The sequence below is a fragment of the Drosophila rhopaloa genome, unplaced genomic scaffold (genome assembly GCF_018152115.1).
Source record: "Drosophila rhopaloa isolate 14029-0021.01 unplaced genomic scaffold, ASM1815211v1 contig_115, whole genome shotgun sequence".
NCBI lineage: Eukaryota > Metazoa > Arthropoda > Insecta > Diptera > Drosophilidae > Drosophila > Drosophila rhopaloa.
Genome location: NW_025334990.1, coordinates 7,067,607 through 7,089,004, shown reverse-complemented (window position 1 = coordinate 7,089,004; position 21,398 = coordinate 7,067,607). Strand labels below are relative to the sequence as shown.

Here is a 21,398-nt window from a genome sequence, read left to right as displayed (position 1 = left end):
TAAAGAATACAGAAATTAACTATGAAATATTGAATGGGGGTAAAATATTTTACATAACAATTTACAAAGATCTGTAATTACTTTTGACCAATATAAAATACCAGATGAAGAAAGTACGATTGGGCACAAAAATTCAGATATTCAATTGTTGATTTTATAAATAATTAATGCTTGTATGCCCCAAAGTGACTTAATAACTGATATAAAAGAAAGAAACTTATACTTATCAGTCCATCAAAATAAAAAGAAATCGTATCAAAAACCGAAATTTAATAACAGATTTCTTGGGCAATTAAAACAATTTCTTTTTTGATAGTAAATATGGTACATTTTTAATTTTAGAGAAGGTAAGCTAATATTGTTTTAGAGCATTCCGAAGGATATTACAATGCCAGTGCCAGTTTCTTCTATTATACCTATTTATTGATGGTGGTTTCTCTGCCATCATTCTTGCAGTGTAATTTATCAATCAAAATTCCTGAACAGTGATCGAGTGGAATAAACTTGTAATGTCGCAGAGGCGATTTTAGTGATGGTTACGGTGACTTTGCAGCTAATGTCGACGCACGCGCCGCAGCGAAAGGTGCATCGACTAATGGGTATTCCCCTTGCCACATCGAACCCCCCTCCCTCTATCTGGACCAGCCTGCAGATATCCGCAATCGCCAATTGGCATTACTGTGCGCATTTCGTTTTAATTGTTGCTTTGGCCAAAGTCAAATACGAACACCCAAAACCGGCTGCAAAAACTGGCAATTGGAGCCCCCACTCCCCTCGGATCGGCAACCACACACATACATATTTCAATTTGCTTATGATAGGCGCCATCGTTGAGGAACCAAAATCCAGAGCCTGGCTCTAACCATAAAATTGCGGGCTTATTGCAGTCGCAAAATGGGCGAGTCGACTGATAACTTTATGTATGGACAGATGTGCATGTGGTCTGATAAGTGGGTTTTACCTGCGATTGTGCGAGGATTGTGTTTTCCACTCGTAATGCAGCTACGGCTATCGCAAGTGGTTGGAGAAATCTACTAATTGGGCTTTAGGGGAAGTGCAGGTGGCTTTCGAGTTGCACAATGGAGAGCAGCTACCCAACACCTGCAATCTATAGTTTTCGCCTTGGGATGATTTAACTTTTTTAAAGTCCACAAAGAAATGGATGAAATACTCCTCCACTCGGCTATCGGTTAATTGGCAGTCATATTCCCTTTGCCATTCGGGCCAAGTTATCGCTGACGACTTTAAACGCTTAAAACGCTGACAATTAAAATCGTTTTCATTGCACATCGTTGGGCGCCAATAATTCCCCCCAATACGCTTGCATGAAATTTCACAGTTCAATTAATGCATTTTAATTTTAACTTTATTTTCCAATTTACTTCACACAGTTAAAATGGAGGCAAGGAAGGCCAACAACGCGGCCAAAAGCGTGGAAAAAATATGAAAGAAAAAAACAGATCAGCCTGAAAATTGTTAACGCAAAATTAAAAATTGTTTTTGATTGATTGTTGCATGAAATTGGCTTTTGGTCTGAGGCCCCACCGCACCGATTGGTCCCATTGATTGTAATTACCTTTTTTCCTCTCTTACTTGTATATTTCATTTGCCCTGCGCACTTAATTAGCCGGCTGCCACGCCCCCTTTCCCCCACCCCGCCGCCTTATCCGGCTGACTGCGCTTTTCGGGGAAGTACAATAAGTAAATATGAGCGATGACGGCAACGAAATTAAGTGAATTGCTTTTAATAGATTTTTCCGCAATTTCAGTGATTTCCTTTTTTTTTATTGTCCCATTTCGTTTGCGGTCAAGGAAGGAATCCCAATGATTTCCTTTGCCAATTTTTCGACGATTTTGTAATGCTGCAGCGACAAGTTTTTCGAAGCGGAAGGAAGTCGACTTCAGGCGACTTCTGTTACACTTTTACCAAATGCTGATCCGGCGAAAATTAGCCAAGTAAGTTGCTGGTCACGGCAATTTATGGCTCGCATTTCCTCGGCGTTCAGTTGGCAATTTTTTGGATTTCCTCGGCCAGGCCCACCCCGCTTATGCAATCTCTCTCCCTGGCCTTTCATCATAATTGTCTCTGAGGTTTGGTGCGACTGGTGCGGAAAACACCGGAGGAAATGCCAACCGAAAAAGCGATCTCGGCCCCAGTTCCAGTTTCCATTTTCCATTCCAGCGTCATTGGTGAAAGTCAGATGTGTGTGCATGAGGCATGCAACATGTCTTTAATGAGATGCAGGCAGATAAAGAAGCTAACCGATTATGGATGGCATAAATCACACCTAAATGATCGCTCGATCTATATCTGTGGGTAAATGGGGGTATTAGCTTCGGTAGAACACCCACTTTCCCCACTTTTGGCTTTGACAGATATTATGTGGTTGAACTCGTTTCGTTAATATTCCAAAAAACTCCTTGTAACTGAATTGACAATTTATTAAGAAATATTTATTTGTCTTACCATATTTCTTCACTTTTGAATTAACGTCTTATCTTAATGGGCTAAACCCACACAAAATGATTTTGATGCACTTTCATTTATTTAATTATATCAACTTATTATTAAATTAAGCCTATACCATAACTATTCATGTAGAATACATTTCTTGTTTTTCTGGATTTAAAGAAATTTAAAGTTAAATAAATGGTCTCCAATTTATTTCTTCTTTTTAACAAAAAATATAAAATTGAATTTAATGTAAAATACCAATCAATTAACTAACATTTATCTTTATACTTAGTTGCAATGCGAAAATATGCATATTGTTACAATGTTTTTCAATTTAAATTCATGAAATACCTCAATTCAAATAATTTCCTCATAAAAATAAATATCTTCAAAGCGCCGGGAAAAAAAGGAAAACGATATCATTAAATATGCAATAAATAAAATGAATTACCAAAGCATAAATAAAAAAGTCGCATTTTAATAAATCAGACAGAAATAAAAAACAAGTGCACCACGGCTCCACCGTCGCCCGCAAAACCGCATCCACATTAATCAATCAGCCGAAAACGTCAAACGCTCCACAGCAACAGCAGTCTCATTAAAAATGAATGAAAATGCCTGGAAAAGCGGAGGAAAAGCGTATGAAAACAATGCGTTCGAAGGTGATCGAACCGACAGGTGTAAAATGAATGCGATAATTGCATCAGGTGTTATGGGGCAAGCAAATGCGGAAAGAAATGGATGTCAACGAGCGGGATAGCTTTAAACAGGTGGCAAAGGGCGTTTAGGCCATGACAAGGGCTTTCACAGCGCATTTGGCCATATGCCTCGCGAACTTGCAACCAAAACCAGTTATAAAGTTTTCCCGCGCCTGCTTTTTTTTTTTAATTTTTGGCAGGGTCAATGCTGCCGCCGTAGAAAGCCATAAAAACAAAATTGTCACTGCCCCAAAGGAGCGACAGAGACAGCGGCGCTTGCGCAATCGCCGGCTGGACAAGTTTTGTGCTACACTTTAAGGATCGCAGCAGCAACAGCAGCAACAGCAGCAACAGCAACAGCAGCAACATCGGCGACGACAGCAACTTGCAACCCACGACGATGAAAAGAAAACGAAATGCTCAGTGCCCGACGGTTTCACTTTCATTCGCAACGCGCACGCGCAGCTGGCAGGGTCGCAAAAAGAGCACCTGCACCTGAATCAAACATTCGCCAAAATACACCTTTGTGCCATCCGCAGCTCAGAGAATTACAATTGTTTTAATCGAATAGAAAAGTGATTATAAGTGCATTTTAATTGGACGGCAATCAATATAAATAATTGAGTGTTTTCATTTCATTCCGCTGCATCCCAACCAAACCTACGCCACAATAAATATAAAAAAAACCCCGTCGCGCAATACTTAATGGATGCAGGTAAATGAAAAATCAAGCGAAACATTTTAAATGCCCATTAAAATGTGAAAATTAATATATCGTCTGTGGGCGTAAAGGAAAAAACAATTTGAATGTGCAAATCGAGTTAGAAACGGTTGAAATTGGTTTGTGTTTCCATTTGCAATCAAGGACTTTAGCAGAGAAATTCAATGATTTTACGTCAAGGCAATAATAAATTCCTGTCTGTAAAACAGCAATCAAAAAGGACTTAACCAAACATGCATACGAAATGTCTGCCATTTAATAGCATAGTTCGTATCATTATCCATACCCAATTAAAGCCACAATTTCCCTACAGAAAGCTGCACTTTCTTGTGTTATTTGGCCAACAAGATAGCCAAGCAAACAGGGTACCTGCTCAAAAGTGCCCCGGGCCACTTAGCCATGAATATTGCAGGTGAAATATGTTTTGGCATGCATATTTAATGCCTATCAAAATACAGGCAGCGGCCAAACTATGTGAAAACCCGTACGAACCATTTTAAACGCCATCAATTTCAATTTTCCAAATTAAATGCGTGGTGCAGGCGGGCTGTGGTGGCGTGTTGTGGGGGGCGGGGCTAAAGGGGGGTTAATTAATAATTCATTACGTTGCCAGTAGCAATGACATAAGCCCCAAGCAAACGCAGCCCCAAGTTCAACAACTTGCCAAGAAAAGCGAATAACGTTTTTAGGGAAAATCTCTCGGCGAAAGAGAAAGAAAAGCGCCAAAGTGCCAAGGCAGCCACTTAGGAAAAATCATCATCCAGCGACGTATCGGTTAAAATCAAACAGCCCGACAAGTGAGTGGCTATGGTAGTCAGGAGTGGAGTGGAGTGGCGAGGAGTGGAGTGGCATTGGATTGGAGTGGAGTGGCTCGCAGGCTAGTGGATGGCCTTTGGAGCGGGCCCAAACAGGCTTGACGACTCCTCCATTTGTCGCTTGGAATTCGTCGCGGTTATTCGGTGGGGTTATTCACACCAAAAGCCCAGCTAACTCTTTCTGCTTTTGGCCATTTCCGCAACAGCTCCATGCGGCCCCACCGCCACCAACGACATCTGCTAACGGCGGCAGCCACGCTCTGCTGTCTGTTGGCCATCATCGTCCGGCCGGTCCTCTCGGATGAGCCACCCTCACCCGCACCCACAACCGAGTCCACGGAGCCCCCCCAGAACTCCACGGAGCTGGCAGCCGATTCCCCGGGCGACAACGGACCCAAGGAGGTGAGTCCGAGTTCAGTGAAAGATTTTGACAGGCAATGAGCGTCGCTTTTGACAGCTTAATAAGCAGGCAGCCGGCCAACTCATCCGCGAGGTCATCGAAGGCACCAGCCTGGCCAGCGGACTGCAGGAGGACCCAGATCCGGAGAGGGAACTGGAGGCGTCAGCTACAGAGAAAGAAGACGAGTTCGTGGGGTAAGCCAAAGATCAAAGAGGAAAGTAAAGTGCGCTTTAAATTCCCTTTTTAAAAAGTATTGTTTAAGCATAAGCGTAAACTTAAAAATATTGAATCCAATAATATCTTACTAATAAATAACAACCGAAAGGAAATATGTATAGTACAGGAACAATAGCTACCGATTTATAATCAAGTTGACTACAAATTTTTAAGTTAATCGGATATAATAATATTTTTCGCATTTTTAACTCCGCAGTGAGGCTCTACAAATTCACTATATTAAAATCTCTAAAAAAAACTGAAAAATGTAATAATGTAAGTCCCTTGATTAGATTTCTGTTATACTAAAGTAAATTATACCCATGATCCGATTTTTGATTATTAAGTAAATAAATAATTTAATAATTCTCTTAAAAAAAAAATAAAATAAATAGTTACTTACCTAAATTTAAATGAGTGTATGATATATCTTAAGCTACGTATTAAAACAATTCCTAATGGATTCCCCTTGTTTCCAGAGTTCCAGGCTTTCTGCCCACAGTGCTGCCTCCGAGGGATTCGGACAGTCCCACCAACGGGCATGGCTACATCCAGTTTGAGATCAACGATGAGCTGCCGGTGGAGGTGGCCCGTCGCCAGAGGCCCATTCAGCAGACCGTGACTCGCTCGCGAACGGACACCGTCAACGAGGTGCTGTCCAATCTGTTCCCCAAGGGATTCTCCGACATTTTCCGCTTCAGTGGGAACACGGAGGCAGCCACATCCACCACGACGACCACAACCACCAATAAGGCGGTGGTTCGACCCACAGTGGTGGATGTGGTCAGCACCACCGAGGCGGCAACCACGGAGAAGCCATCGGAGGCTCCAGCCCCGAATGCCACCTACTACAGCTACCAGACCACCGTGACGAAGGAGTACCGACGGGAGTTGGGACCCGGACACACAGAGATCGTGGTGGAGCAGATCCGAGATCCTGGATTCCGGGACGGCAGCAACCACATTTCGCGCGATGAGCTCCTGCGGATCAACCGGGCTGCCGTGGCTGCTCCTGTCCTGCCCAGTGTTCTCCTCCAACCGGAGGGCGATGACAATGAGACACTGGTGGCGGCCGAAAGTGCTCCCATCGTGATCCTGGGCGAACACGAGGTGGAGCTGGAGGAGGGCCAGGAGATCGATGACAACCAGATTGCGGAGACGCGTCACGTGGGCAGAGAGGCGTACCAACAGCGATTGCCAGCTCCGGCCTTCAATGGCATCGAGAGCTATGCCAGCCAGAAGGGTCCTGGAAAGGATCAGGAGATCAATGTGCACATCGTGCATGATGAGACTCTTGGGAAGCCGCAGCAGGAGGAGGGAAAGGTAGGGATCTATTTAGGGTAATGGATATTCCAGCTTAAAATCTGTTATATTTCCAGGCACCTAAGGAGATGGCTCAGTCACCACAACTCGCCTTGGATCACTACCAGGCGCACAGTGAGCAGCGCTTCCAGCAGCATCATCCAAACCACGAGGCTCCTTCGCGCCAGTTCCTCAAGAGCTTCAATCCCATCGTCTCGGGCAGTGGCAACGGACCTCTTCCCAAGGGAAGCTTCCACTACGAGGTGCAGAGTCCTCCACAGCTGCCGAATCCGCGGCCGCCGAAGGAGGAGAACTACGCCGGACAGTTTGTGATTCCTGCTGCCCAGTTGGCCTACCAACAGGAGATCAGCCAGGTGCAGATTCCACAGGTGCAGAAGCAGCCGGAGCAGCAGGGGGAATCCCTACACACCAAGGCCATTTCCTCGCCATCGCCGGAATACTCCGGCTATGCAGGACCCACTCCCGTTTCCGCCACTCCCAATAGTCTGGTTTTCGTCACCCTGAACACGCCAACGCCTCCCCATTCCTCGCCAGCTCCTGCAGCGGCGCATGATGAGCCAGGTGTCCAGATCACCATCAATCACCCAGCTCCACACAGTTACGTGGCGGAGGCAGCTGCCGAACCCTCCCAGCAACACATCCAACATGCTCCCGCTCCCAAGAAGTCCACTCCCTACACCTTCGTCGAGGTGCAAAAGTCCGTGAACATCCACAACAAACTGATCACGGAGAAGGATGGACGTCTCGTGGAGCAGCACGAGACCATCTATCCACAGCCCTATCTGCAGAACCACCTGCCGCAGCCTGCTCCATCTGATCCGCCCAAGAACTATGCATCTCTGGCCAAGAATCCCATCCACGTGGAGTACGATAGTTCGCCCCAAGAGGTGGCCATCTCGCATGCAGCCATTCATTTGGACACGGATCACTCGGGACACTCTGCTCCTGGTCCCATTTATGCTCCTGTTCATCAGGAGCATCAGGTGCAACACCATGATAATCAGGTGCACCACCAAGATAATCAGGTGCACCACCAGGAGAATCATGTGCAACAGATTCATCAAGATCATCAGGTGCTCCATGAACCTCAGGTGGATCACGAACCTCAGTTTCATCTCGACCACATAGAACACCACCATGAGCACTCTCCTCCACAATCGTATCACGTGGAAAAAGCCGTGGACCACGACCACCATGTGAAACAGGTGGTGGAGAAGCACATACCCATTCCCTATGCAGTTCCACAACCTGTACCCGTTCCTGTCCACGTGGAGCACTACGTGGATCGTCCCTATCCCGTGGAGACGATTGTGGAGCACCCTGTTCCATATCCCGTGGAGAGGGTGGTGGAAAAGATCGTGGAGAAGCACATTCCAGTGGAAGTGGAGCGTATTGTGGAGAAGCCTGTGCATGTGGAGAAGATTGTGGAGAAGTTCGTGGATCGTCCGATGGCCATTCCGATTCATGTGCCCGTGGCCATACACATGCCCATGCCGCCGGGTCACTCCTCCCTGGCATTCGCCCACCATGGCCATCCCAATGCCCTGACTCCATGGGGACATTCCGTGGCCCAAATTCCGCCGAAGGTGCTGCAGAACTACTACACACGAATGCTGAAGAAGCTGCTGCCCCAACTGACGGCCAAGACACCAGCTGTCCAATCCCCCAAGGCGGTCAAGTTGAGCAAGCCGGTGGCAGCCATTAAACAACCATTGAAACCCGTGAGGGGAGAGGCGCCCAAGGTCGCCACCTTCAGTTTGGCGGACATGAAGTTCGACCTTCGCCCGCCGCCTCCGCCGCAGGGTTCGCCTTGGCTGCAGGGTGCCCGCTACATCTACAACACCCTGCCCGTCGACCTGGCCACCGCCGCCGCCTCCTCCACTCCCGTCCAGATGGTCAAGTCCTATGTGGGCCCAGTTCCAGCCACGAGCTCCTCCATTTCCGGTTCTGGGGATTCCCCGCTGACCAACGAGTTCGATGAGTTCCAGCGGTGGCGCAACGGACACTCCCTGAAACGCAGTCCCGACTTCGGACGCAATCTTCAACTGGAGTACGGATTCAAGCCCCCCTTGGTGCCCTCAATGGAAATCGACGACAAGGGGAACCCCCTCAAGCAGGCGGAACAATCGGAGACGCAGTGAAAGGATTATAGTGGAGTACAGCAAGGAGTGCGGAGACAAAAGCGTGCCAAAATATAAAGCTATAGTAATTATTATTATATTTATGTAACATATTTAAAACAATGCATTTAATAAAATTATATTACACTTTATAAAACCAACCATTATTATGAAAGCTGATTACATGAAATCACATTTAAGTTGAATGAAACTTGTTTAACCGTTTAAAACCTATTTTTCTTAGACAAATACAATTTAAATTGCAAAACAAACAAAAAATTCAATAATTCTTTGATCCCATTATCAGCTAAATTGTTTACGCTTCGTGATTTAAAAACATTTGTTTTGCTTTAAAATATTTTCTTTGTTCAAAAACATCGTTATTTTCAAACATTTTTAAAAGCTAAACAATCTAATTATGTATTAATTATACACCGGATAAACATTTTATGATTTACGAATGCAATTATCTCTAGTGACTGGGTTAAATATAACTAATGTACAAAAACATAATAGTAATATGTTTTAAGATACATATTTTAATTTTTGAGCATTGCTATTTCTAAACTTCAACTTAACAGGATGGGAAAAAAGACTAAGTCGTAACCCACGCAGCACTTTGCAAATTGCCGGCAGTCCCCAAGAAAAGTACGCATGTGGCAGTCTGCATGTAAATGCTTAATACAAATATGTATGGCCCTGCTTAGGGGAAATATTAATTAAACAAATGACAGTGAAAGCCCCGACATTTATCCCAAGACGAGACTGTACCCAATTAGGGGGCTAGGAGGCCTCGCATAAAAATTATGTATTTCCTTGAGTAACATTCATGCAAATGAAAAATGCCCCCCAGGAAAGTGGAAGGGTTTTCTCCAATCCCTTATCTGTCCATAAACAGGCGCCACGCCCCTCGAATTCGGGGCGCACACGTTTCGCATACGGGTGCCCAAGTGTAAAGATTTATATGACAGCTAATAAATTTACAACACATGTAGCGCCCAGCAGATATTAGGAGATACGAGTATTTTTCGGTGACAAGCCAAGGCCTCGCACGTCTCGAGTTTTGAATGTTATTGAAGCGTGTTTTCGCAGGACGAAAAATAACAGCCTTGCAAATGTTTGCGCAGCCAGTCGAAGAGCACGTATGTGCGAACTGCGAACTGCGAAGCTGCAGTTGACATTTGACATTTGGAAGGCGACGGGCGGGGCAATGAGGGGGTGGTACAATAAGTGGGGGGTACCAAAGTGGGTGGGACAAAAAGTGGGAGGGAGATTGGGTGGGAGGGACGTGCAGACAAACTGTTTAGCACACGTGTCGAACGGAAACGGAAGCCAAAACTCTGCAGACAATCGGAAACTTCTGGAAAGTGACTAAAAAATATATTACCCAAGGGCAGTACTTATGATCTTCTAATAATTTTCTTGCTCTATATTTATTATGGTATAAATGGCTATAAATTATTTAGAATTTGTTACAATAATATTCTCAGCACTACAAGATTGTTGAGTTTGATCACACCTAAAAATATATTTGGTAATATCAGAAAAACATTCTTATATTAATGTTTTATTTATATCATTTTGGGCCATTTTAATTTAATCGATCTTACATGGTTTTGTCATAAAAGTTTTGTAAGGCTTGGCCCAAAATATTTGGGATTTAAAAAAATATAAGTTTTCTGACTTACTTTTTTAAAAACCTAAAAAAATTGGCCCATGCAACAAAGTTGGCTAATAGAAACCATATGTTTTGCCGGTAAGGCGTGCATTTTTACTTGAATATAAAAGTCTGGGCTTTCTAAAGTTTTTTATTACCACCAAGAGTAAAATTGACCAGAAGTTTTGAAGAAAATTTGTTAAGAAGAAGCTTATAGTTGTGCACTACTTTAAACAAGACGCCAAATCCATATAATGCGAACAATCAAAATACATTTCAGTCGTTATTGCTTGCTATATCTAGCTAATATTATTTAATAATTGATTAGCTCAACAGATATATTTCAAACCAAATTACTTTAATTAACAGATATCATGCAGTTATTCAGAAAATTATTTGTTATTTATGCATTTTGTGGACTACTTTGAGTCATAAATCTGAAATTTAATAAGTGAGCTCAGCAAAATTCTTAAATGCGAATTAATCAACAGTAAAACCAACTATCTTTAAGCTCCTCCCATTTTTGCACTCTCAAATTGTAAATTCTGGCCAACATTTGCCGAATTCAGTATCGTAAATCAAAAATTGTTCAGTGCCACGCCCACAGATATCAAAAATCAATTGCGATTGCAATTGCAAATGCATTCGGCACTTGATAGACTCCCCGCCGGGGGGTCAGAAGTGGAGCCCAGCCAACAAGAAAGATAAGCAAGGGAACAATTGAATAATTTATATGCAAATAAATAAAAGTACTTTCGGCACAAAGAGCTTTGGCAGAAAGCGAGCAAAAAAGCGTGTGAAATATATTCTCCGATCTGGCCACAAAAGGCGTGACACAGGAGTTGGCTTTTTTGGCGGCCTTCGAAGGCCCCACCTATTGGTCCGCCCACCCCATTTTCCAACCCACCATCACACCTCCCACTCCCCCCTACACCCCACAAAAGCTGTCGGCCTTTTCTGGTTTGGCTGAACGCTCGCTGCATGTCATTGTCAGGGGCTGCCAACTCTGCATTTGATATACGATGTGTTGGCAAGACGCCCAAGTTGCCGGCGGACCGCGGGCAGGGGGCGTGGCACTGCGAGACAAATGCAGCTGAACCGAAAATTGCATTTCCGCTTTGGAAATTGCGCAAACTTCCGCAGCAAGCGGGGGAAAAACCAAAAAAAAAATACAGGCAAACGTCGCCAGACAATTGGCAAAAATTTTCTATAAAAGTGTGAAATAGGCCGTCACCCCTTGGCCCCCAAAAAAAGCGGGGGGGCTACTGGGTGGTGGGTGGTGGGTGGTGCAGTGGAAGCTGACATGCCGTAAAGTGGCCCCACTGAACCACAGAAAACTTGTCACACAAAAATGAACGCAAAAATGTCAAAAGCACACAAAGATAAGGCGGGAAAAGCAGGAAACTCTGGGGGAATTGGCATAAGAACGAATGAATGAAACCGCAATTGCACGGAGAAGTGCCTTGGATATCGCAAAAAAGAGAAATCATTTTTTTAGTTGTACCAGAACCACTTTGTTAATTTTCCTTACCCTATTGCTGCAATTTAAAAAGTTCCCATAGCCCCTTAACCCCCCATAAATCCCAGGGTATAAATGATGGTTTCACTTGACAAGGGTTAGTTTCCGTGTCGCTTAACCCGCTAATGGCCGGAAATTCCTGCGGCTGGCAAATCGATCCTCCTAAAAAACCTCAAATAGGTAAAGGTAAGGCTAAGAGACCAGCAAATATTTGTGCCCCGACTTCGTCTAGACTGGGATTTCAACTTGCCATTGGCAGGCCAACAAATAGAATAAATTCTAACACTTACCAGGCGACAACCGCAAACAAACAGGAAACCAGCTGAAATTCTATTCAATCAGCAAAGATTCAAGTCGCCTGCACGTACTTACAAGGCAAACAATCATAACTTTGCTGCATTGTAAAAACTAAGCAGGGGGTAACAAAAGTCTGGAGAAAAACGTGAAAGCATGGGTTCCCTAGGAATGGCTTAAATGTGAAATCAAAAAGGTATTTTACAACGATCCAAAGTCTGTTAACAGAGACATTCGAGCTGTTAACGGATAGTTGGCCTAAAAGTATTCAACACAAAAAATTTGACTTAATACTTTCAAATGTAAAATAAAGTAAAACAACTTTTTATTTACAAAATTATTACTAAGATTTGCTTTACATCATAAAAAAAAAAATGATTGACATCAAAAGGCAAAATAATTCTATCAATAATTGTATCCAGAGCACAAAAACATTCTGGGGTAAATATTGGAGTTTGAAAATAAATAAGTTTGGGTTGTTTTGATGAAAACAACTCGTTGGTTAGTCAATTCAAATAATAATATATCAAATATGATATATAAAAAATATTAAAAATATATACAAGTAAACACGTTTAAGACCCTCTAAAATAAATAACCATGGGACAACACATTTGGGCACTTAAACCTTAAAAGTTGTACAAATTTAATTTTAAAAATTCATAAAATAAAAAACTTTTACCAAAAATGTTTGAAATTAGAGTGTGGCTATAACTTAATTACACTTTCTTATCTTCCATTCTCTTATATGAAAAAAGTTACCTTTGTAATGCACATCAATAAAACTACTAACGAAGTTCCCTTTGTAACCTTTGGCTTACCTTCATTGCCTTTTTCAACCTTATCCTCTGTTGAAGTATATACAACACATCCTCGAGATATTAAAAGGGGAAATATTTCATTCCGAACCAGCTCACAACTCGGCAACAATAAGAATACGCAATCAATGGCACCCCATTGCAATGAGGAAGTAAAAACTAATCAAAAACCTCAATTGCAATGCTGAAATAAATGCAGAAGCAAAATATTGGCAAGTCTGTGGGAGAAAGCACCGAAGAAGCAGACTTTATTGTATCCACAGCAACAACAATAATTAGAGCAAGTTGCATAGGTATTTAAGGAAGTAGAAGCAATAAATACCCTTGTAAACTGATGGTTTCTGCGTGCTACAAAAGTTAAATGGAAATGTTAATGTTTGTCTTGTACAAGAGCTTTTCCCAAGTTCTCTAGAATTTAGCCAGGAAGTTTGGCTTAGCTTTACATATTTACAACCTTAAGAGCTGCTAAACCAAATGGACATCTAATAAATAATAACTTTAGGGTATTATAAGAAGCTATTAGAAATTAAACTGGCCACTGACAATGTTAGCAGCAGATGACGGACTTCCCGCTGCGATTGAAAACGGAGTCTGATTTTGATGATAATAATCATAACCCAGATGAAAGCTATCCTGGTTGGGATATCCTTGCCGAGAGGATTATTATAGGCGGGCCAAGGAATTTCAATCAGTGGCGAAGACGATGGCAGCAACTTTGTGATTGCATAACTGCGTTGCGGCCAAGAGAAGTGGTTCCTGGCATCTTGGCTCTCAGCAGGAGATTCTCCACACCGGCTTTTCCGGCAATTTTCTGTCAAAAACAACGGCCGAGAACAACAAACTCCGACCCGGAACTTTTTGCCGGGCCACAAAGTCACCGGGGCACCACCGACCCACACCTTTTGGGTGGTGCAACCGCACTTTTAGCATGCGTGCGGTCATCGGGTCGTGGATCGGGGGTATTAGTTTTCGGGGGGGGCCACGAAAAGCTGAAAACTGCAGACTGTAAACTGCAAACTGCAAACTGGCAACTGGAACTGCTGTCAGTATATTGGCAAAGTTTTCGTGTTCGACGGGGGAAAGCGGGGGCAATGTCCAAGTGTTTATTTTGTACCATACGAGTAGAGTGCTTGTTTGCTTGTGGCAAATTATTTAGATTGCGAAATCTCGGCCAAAGAAGCAACAGAGAGGAAATATTGAATACATTTGCTCACGCCCCCCAAGACGACACTAATCAGTGTTGCCAGCAGCCAATTTAATAAATAGGACGCAAAAATAAATCGGAAATAAAGGATAAACACTTTTGAACAAGGAGAAATTTATTATTTTAAAAGTGTTTGTGGGTTGTAACTCTTTTAGCTTCCAAACTATAAGATTTTTTGAGAAAATATCGCTTAAATGATTCTGCAAACCAGTCCTTTAAGAATGATTTCACTAATTCCGAAAGGAATAACACCCAAATCTTAATAAAATTTTCCAAATAACGCATTTTTCTATGTGTTTTCGCAGCAAGCATTTTTTTTGCTAATTGTCTAACATATTAAAAGCATGTTAGATAAGCCATAAAAAACAATTAAGGGAAAACAAAACAATAAAAGGACAAAAAACAAAAACAATAAGTAATTTTATTATTATAAAAAAATGTTTTGCCCGAATCAAAAGTATTACACTCTGCAGTATGTTAATTATTAAAATGCAATATCCCTAAAAAGCACTTAAATTATGATCAACACTTTAAGAAATGTGTTTACAAAATCATTTATTTTGTAAGTAGAGTTTTTCCAGAAAAGAGCAGTTGCAGCACTGTCACTAATTCACTTTACGGGTTCCCAGCGACACAAATCCTAACTTAATTTGCACAAACTCCCCGACTTCCACGGAACGCATTATCTGGATTCTCATTACCGGAATAATCTTCTTTGTGCGGCGAAAACCCCAAACGACTCACGCAATAGTTAAGTATTTAACGACCCTTCTCAAGTCGGGCGTGTCAAGTGCAGTGCTCCCCTAATCCCGGCAAGAACTCCACTCCGAGCCAGCAATTGCTTTAAACTGTTTACACTTTACGTCGCCGAATAGCGTTGGTGCAAAGGAAAGCTCCGCTTTACTTCTGCCAAGCAATTTTCACGAAAAATCATTTCCATTTCCGCCCAAGCCCCACTCCATGTGAGTGGGCGCCATTTTGACACTTAATTATTTCAATTGGGCCTGAAAGGGAGGTTATCTCCATACTCTCGTACTCAGTGGGTCCTTTGTTTTTCAGGCCGTTTACCTTTTTTTGCCCCCTTTTTTTGGCTCTCGTTAACAGCTTTTTACAATATATATATATATACATATATAAAGGGATATTTATCCATGTGTAGGGAGCGCACGGCATTGTTCCATTGCCGCCTTTGTCTGATGATTTTGTCGCAGTCTCATTTACAATATTTGCCACCCTGCCAGCAGAGGGCACAACAAATGAAATCAGCATTAGCTGCATTGGCCGTTTGTTTGGGTTCGTCCCAAATCCAAACCCAGATCCAGATTCAGATTCAGACCCGACCCAAGAGCCGAACCAAATCCCACCCAGACGACAGACGACAGACGACACATTGTACAATGCCCGAGGACCGCAAATGATAAAGCAAATCACTGCAAACCGTTCCCATTCCAGTAAACTAATGACGAATTGCGGCCCTGCACGAAGGTTAAATACACTAACAGGAAAAATAGAACAACTATTTTCTACTTCCTAAAATATGTAAAAAAGCATTGTAGTGTTTTGCACTGTTTTGCAAAAACTTAAACTACAACCAGATTAAATTTGTATTTGTTTGATGATACAGGGATTGGTTTAATTATAAGATATATTATGTTTGTCTGAAGACTTTTCATTATAAAACCATTTAAATTTTGTTTAAAATTTTTTACTAACACATTTATCGTATCATAAAATTATAAGTATCCAGAAATAACCATATTTAAGTTAATTTGTGTAAAATCTAAAAGAAAATATATTTTTTAGCGTTGTGTTCCAAATCCTTTCTAATTGCTCACCCACAACAAACAAAATACTTGAGAGAAGGCACCTTGGACACCCAAAATATGTGACTTGATTAATAATGGTATAGGATTTGCAAAAATAAGGAAACGGCCAGAATCCTTTCACAGATTGTTATCTCCACATTCAGTCAAGTCGGAGATGCCTTTTCCACCAAAACAGAGTGTACATCCACCAATGTTTTCGCCCATTTTTCGGTGAGAGAAGGAAGCGACGATTTAACAATTTTAAATAAAATTGGATGTGATTCCGTTGGATTACACTTTACCGCCGATCGAAGTGGGGCTAGGTAAAGGCCTAAAGCTGGAAGCCATGTGAGAAGGCCCCGAAATAGAAGCCAAAATGGCATTTGGCGACCCATTCCTCGAATTGTCAAGGCGAATTTACAAGAACTCCGGCCAAATTGTGGGCGTGGTCGCAGACAAAAGACAATTGAAGTTAATGTGAGCCCAAAAACACTTGCCACGCCCACCGGCGCCCAACCACATCCACGCCCACATCCGATAGCAAGGGAATGGGGCCAAAGGCAGCTGGCCATTTGGATTCGGTATTTTACTTTGGGATTATTTTGTGATTTATGCGGTCTTCGAGTTGACATGCAGATTTAGATTAGGAGCCGGGCGAAGGACATCTCTCTGGGAGATGGAATGCAGCACGCGCATAAATCTGCTTTTGGCCAGGCCAAAAGGAGGGCGCTCGGTGGCGTATGAGTGATATTTTAGTTTTGTCGTTTGTCGTTTTGCGGCTGCCATTTTGTGTGCGGCATTAAAAGATTTCGGAATTCAGATTCTCCTTCTTGGCCCCATACTTGTGTGCCCCCCGTATAAAACAAGGATTTGCCATTAAAGCAAATTAAATGTCCCAGCTCAACGGAGTTCCCGGGTGTTCGCCCGGCTACTGGCGATAAAAGTTTAATTAATTATATGGTCACTGGCCACTGAGTGATTTTGTTTTATTGTATCCGCATTTGATTAGCCACGGGGCAACTGTATATTTATCATTCGGCCATTGGCTAATTAATTTGGAGCCAACATTGGAGAGGATTTGGCCATGCAGTTGATTTTGCCTAAAGAATAAATAAAGTTATTAATGGACCCAACAATCGAGCGACAATTTTGCCCATTAAATCATGAATTGTTGGCAAATATTTCTCTTAGCTAAAACCTCTTGGCTTTCATTTCCACCTCTGACTCATGAAAAGCAATCATTCGCACAATTAGAAATCGTACTTAATATCAAATTGTTTGCAATTACAAAGCATTTTAGTGCGAACCGGAGGACACAGACAATAATGGAACGACACATGAGGCCAACACAGACACACACTCACACAAATGACACCCTTTTGGCCAACTTCGACCACAACAGCAATAACAACAACGATAACAAGAGAGTGTGGCAAGTGGCAAGTGGAAAGGGACCAGATCGTACGGTTCGGGCCAAGTCGAGTGAATTTGACTTAAAAATGGGCAAAAAATTGCGGCAATTAAAGTGGCAAATTGTCTCGAAGAGGCAATGTTCAAACGGTTCTCCGACATTGTCATGAGAAGCCCCCTTTTTCCCATTTCCCCTGCCGTTTTCACATTGTGAAATGGAGCCTTAAATGAGTTTTCAGTTGACTTCGTACGGGTTGTTGTCTTTGGTCTCTCGACTCTCGACCTCTAGTTCATCTCCATTTGGGTTTTGATTGAAAACCCCTTAAATGCCCCGAACAGAGTCATTAACAGAAAATTGTGGGAAATACAAATAGAAATAAAAAAGGGAACCACATTTATGTGGGTTATTTATAAGAGCAGCCCCTGACTCCAAGCATTTAGTTTTGGCAATAAAAGAACTCTTCGACTGCGACAATTTATGCATTTGGGGCTGGCCCAATCGAACCCAGTCCACAGATTACCCATTTTGCATTGGCCAGGACAACTCTTTCGGGCCTTCTTATCTCCGCCCGACTGGGGTTCGATTTTTATGTGCATCTCAGGCCCAGATAAGCCCTGAAATATGGCCCAAACGGGCCTGGTCAGTGTCTTAAAGGGAATCGAATCGAAGTGGGACGCAGCTGCAGCTCCTGCTCGGACTATCAGCCACCGAATCTCAATTAACATAATTCACCTAGACCAACGTGGAAGTGGGGGACCTCACTGGCATTCCCGCTCATAAACTAACAGTTTCGGTAGGAATTGTCGCTCCCAGATAGCAGCTTCCCTAAACAGGAGCAGAGTTTCAACCCGGACATGAACTCCGTTCGGGAAGAAGGGGGAACGGCTCATCTGCTTGGAAGCTACACAGGGAAAATATTTATAAGATAAGATTATTGGATTTAGTTAATATAACATTGAATTGTTGCTTAAACATTTTATACTTAAACTTATTTATTATATCTGTCTTATGGAAACTTAACTTACAAATTTTAAAGACACAAAATATGATACTGCGGGTCTACAACTTGGCTTTGGATATCCAATGAATATATATTAAAACAAATATTAAATACTTTACATTGCTAAAATGTCAAAAAATCTTTACTTTGAAAATAAAATAAAACGAAACAATATTTAAATGAAATAGTTGTATAAATTGGTTAGAAATAACGACACAGGCTATGAACATACCATATATATTAGCAAAAAAATAACTTAAAAAATTATCATATTCACATTTGCTTTGGCTTTAATTATAAATTTAATAATTATATTTTATGAGAAAAATTACAAGAATATCAGTTTCCGGAATGTCTTTGCTCCTTTAAAACATTATTTCGTTCCGAAAACTCTCAGTTTATTTTATAAGGTAAATACCAAAGTGAAGGGTACTTAGTATTTATTTATTTTTGTCTCTGTGCAGCCATCGCCGAAGTGCTAGAGAGTTGGAGAACTCGCTCATTGTCAAAGTGGAAATTGTGTTCATAAATCAGAAACTGTCGCACATGTGTGACACCCGAAACCTCCGAACTCCCACTTCGAGCCCCACCCCCCCACTGCACTCCCCTTTTGGCCTCCTGTTTATTGTGTTGTCAATTTGCTGCGCTCGTTGGCTTTCTGGCTGCGATGGCGTAATTAGATTTCGGCCTGGTCTAGTCCGTTCGGTTCGGTTTGGCTTGGCCAGGATAGATGGTGGTCGGAGGATGGGCTGATGGGAAGCAAACCACGAAAACGGGAAGTGTCGGACAATTAAGGCAGCAGTGGAGTCCAGCAGGGAGATCCTGATCTGGCGAATGAAGGAAGCTGCGAGCGAGTCAATTAAAACGTTCGATACGATCGCAATCGATGCTGCAATTTCCTCAAAACCAAATGACCAACTGTCCAAGTTTTAAACGAAACAATTTGAAGGCAATTAAGTGGCGGGCCTGGCCATTGTCAAAACTGGAACACCGAATCCATCGGCTCAACCAGTTGATGAGCGGGATGAGCGGCTGGAAGCGTCAACAAAGTCACACATTTGGCCAGCAATTGTTGCCCCTGATTCAGGCTCGGAGTCACTTTGTTAGTTGGTTAAACTTCCGCACCACATCGCGGCAGTCTGGAGGAGATGGAGCTGGAGTTGGAGATGGCGACGATGACTGCATCCGCAATGCAACTTTCTGTGTGAGATTTCCGCCTATCGCAGCTGCAACTGGCGACGCATCTGGTGAACCAAAGGGGGTTCCCAGAGCGGGAGGAGCTCCTCCGACTTCTGGCGCATCTTCAGTGGCTGAATTTATTACGAGATTGCAAATCTCCACCGCGATTACAGCAATTATGTGGCTTTCGGAAGGAGGTTGGCACATTGCCCGAGGAACGTGGCAGAGGTGGGGTATTAAAAGTTGTCAATGGGGATTGAATAGAGTATTGCGCGAAAGCCATGTTATCCAATTAAAACTTAAGCCGTAGTAATAGCTGATTATTAACACAACTGACAAATACATTTATTTAGGAGAAAAGGATTTTAAATATCAAATTACCTTTATTAGCTCTCTGTTTTAAAACAAATTTATATTACAATAGTAAAAGTATCTATTTCTAAGAGATTTTCGAAATGTATTATCGCAAAAGAGTTTTCAGAATATGGACCTCTAAGATGTAAAAATAGCTGTTTTGATATTTTGTAAGCCTCAACAACGGGCGAACCGATTCATGTTCTCGAAATTAAGTATGGAAATCGCAAACTATTGGCTTTAAAATATTTTATTGCAAATAATGTTGAGATTTTTATTTAACAAACCAAAAAACTAATGGCTAACATTTATTTAATATAAAATAAACTAAATAAATTAAAAACTATATTCCTAGACACTACACATTTCATAAAGGCGATCCTAATTATCACCCCCCTGTTTAACTAACTTTAGTATACGCCCCTGTCCCCTTACATGGCTTTCCTCTAATAACTCAATTTCAACACCAGCAAAAACAAATGTGAAAGTGCCAAAAGCCGCCGCCTCCCCCTCCGATTGCCCCCTACTGCGGTAACCACCAATCATGGCCAAAAATCCCCCAATCGGCTCAGCATCTGGCCCAGGTTTGATGCACTCGACTAGATAGCTCGACCTCGGAGTGCCGCTTTAAAGTCCCAACGTGGGCCGCAATAAAATTAAATAAAATAAAATAAAGATAATTTGTCAGCTACTTCATCAGCAGTGGCGCGTGCGTGACTCGCGGCGTCGAGGAGAGCGTGCTCGAGTCGCGGTTGCCTGTTGCATAATATCTGCAGTTGAACTTTCCCAGGGGTTAGGACCCCTCCCCCCGACAACCCCATCCTCCTAGGGGGATAAGTTCTTCCTATAAATCACATAATCCGCCTGGGCCGAGCCTCATAGGAAATGCGTGGCGATGCATTTCACTGGTTGCCATTAATAAATTAATTATACAACCATGACGGGGCTGAGCTTAGTTTTATCCTCAGTCGCACGCACACGATAGTCGTAAAAAAACCAAAAAAATGCACACTGACATAGGAAAAACTTGAACATTTTTGTCATCGGCACAACAACAGCAAATATTGTGCAAATGTTGATGGTCAAAAGTTGGCTGACGCCTTGGCCAAAGCCATGGCCAAAAAAGCAGCTCGAAATGCAGCCAGCTAAAAGTCAAACAGCAAGTGAGTGGTGGAGGATTTTTCAACTTTAAATGGTCGAAAATGGAATGCTCTTTATGAAAAAAAACAAAATTAGATATACAAAACTGACAACAAAATAAAATTAACATTTATTTTTTGTAAAGCCACCAGCAAGTACTGAAATAAAAGTTAGTACCAACAACTTATGACGCATATCATTTCCATTTTTCTCAAGAGATTGGAATGCAAATGAATTTCCCCGAAGAAATCCCAAATTCGACTTCCTTC

General features: G+C 42.4%; 1 protein-coding gene across 1 annotated transcript; it reads left to right on the top strand.

The window, feature by feature from the left end:
- The first annotated feature begins 4,899 nt into the window (after positions 1 to 4,899).
- On the top strand, positions 4,900 to 8,769 carry LOC108052399. Its single transcript, XM_044461842.1, has 4 exons — positions 4,900 to 5,091; positions 5,147 to 5,283; positions 5,785 to 6,628; positions 6,685 to 8,769. The coding sequence occupies exons 1-4, from the start codon at positions 4,900 to 4,902 to the stop codon at positions 8,767 to 8,769; spliced, it is 3,258 nt and encodes a 1,085-aa protein (XP_044317777.1).
- Positions 8,770 to 21,398: the final 12,629 nt, after the last annotated feature.

Bases quoted from the DNA above. Each gene is read 5' to 3' on its own strand.
- LOC108052399 (XM_044461842.1), top strand. From the start codon at position 4,900: ATGCGGCCCCACCGCCACCAACGACATCTGCTAACGGCGGCAGCCACG. The intron at 5,284-5,784 runs GTAAGCCAAAGA...CCTTGTTTCCAG, and splicing joins AAAGAAGACGAGTTCGTGGG to AGTTCCAGGCTTTCTGCCCA. The intron at 6,629-6,684 runs GTAGGGATCTAT...TTATATTTCCAG, and splicing joins CGCAGCAGGAGGAGGGAAAG to GCACCTAAGGAGATGGCTCA.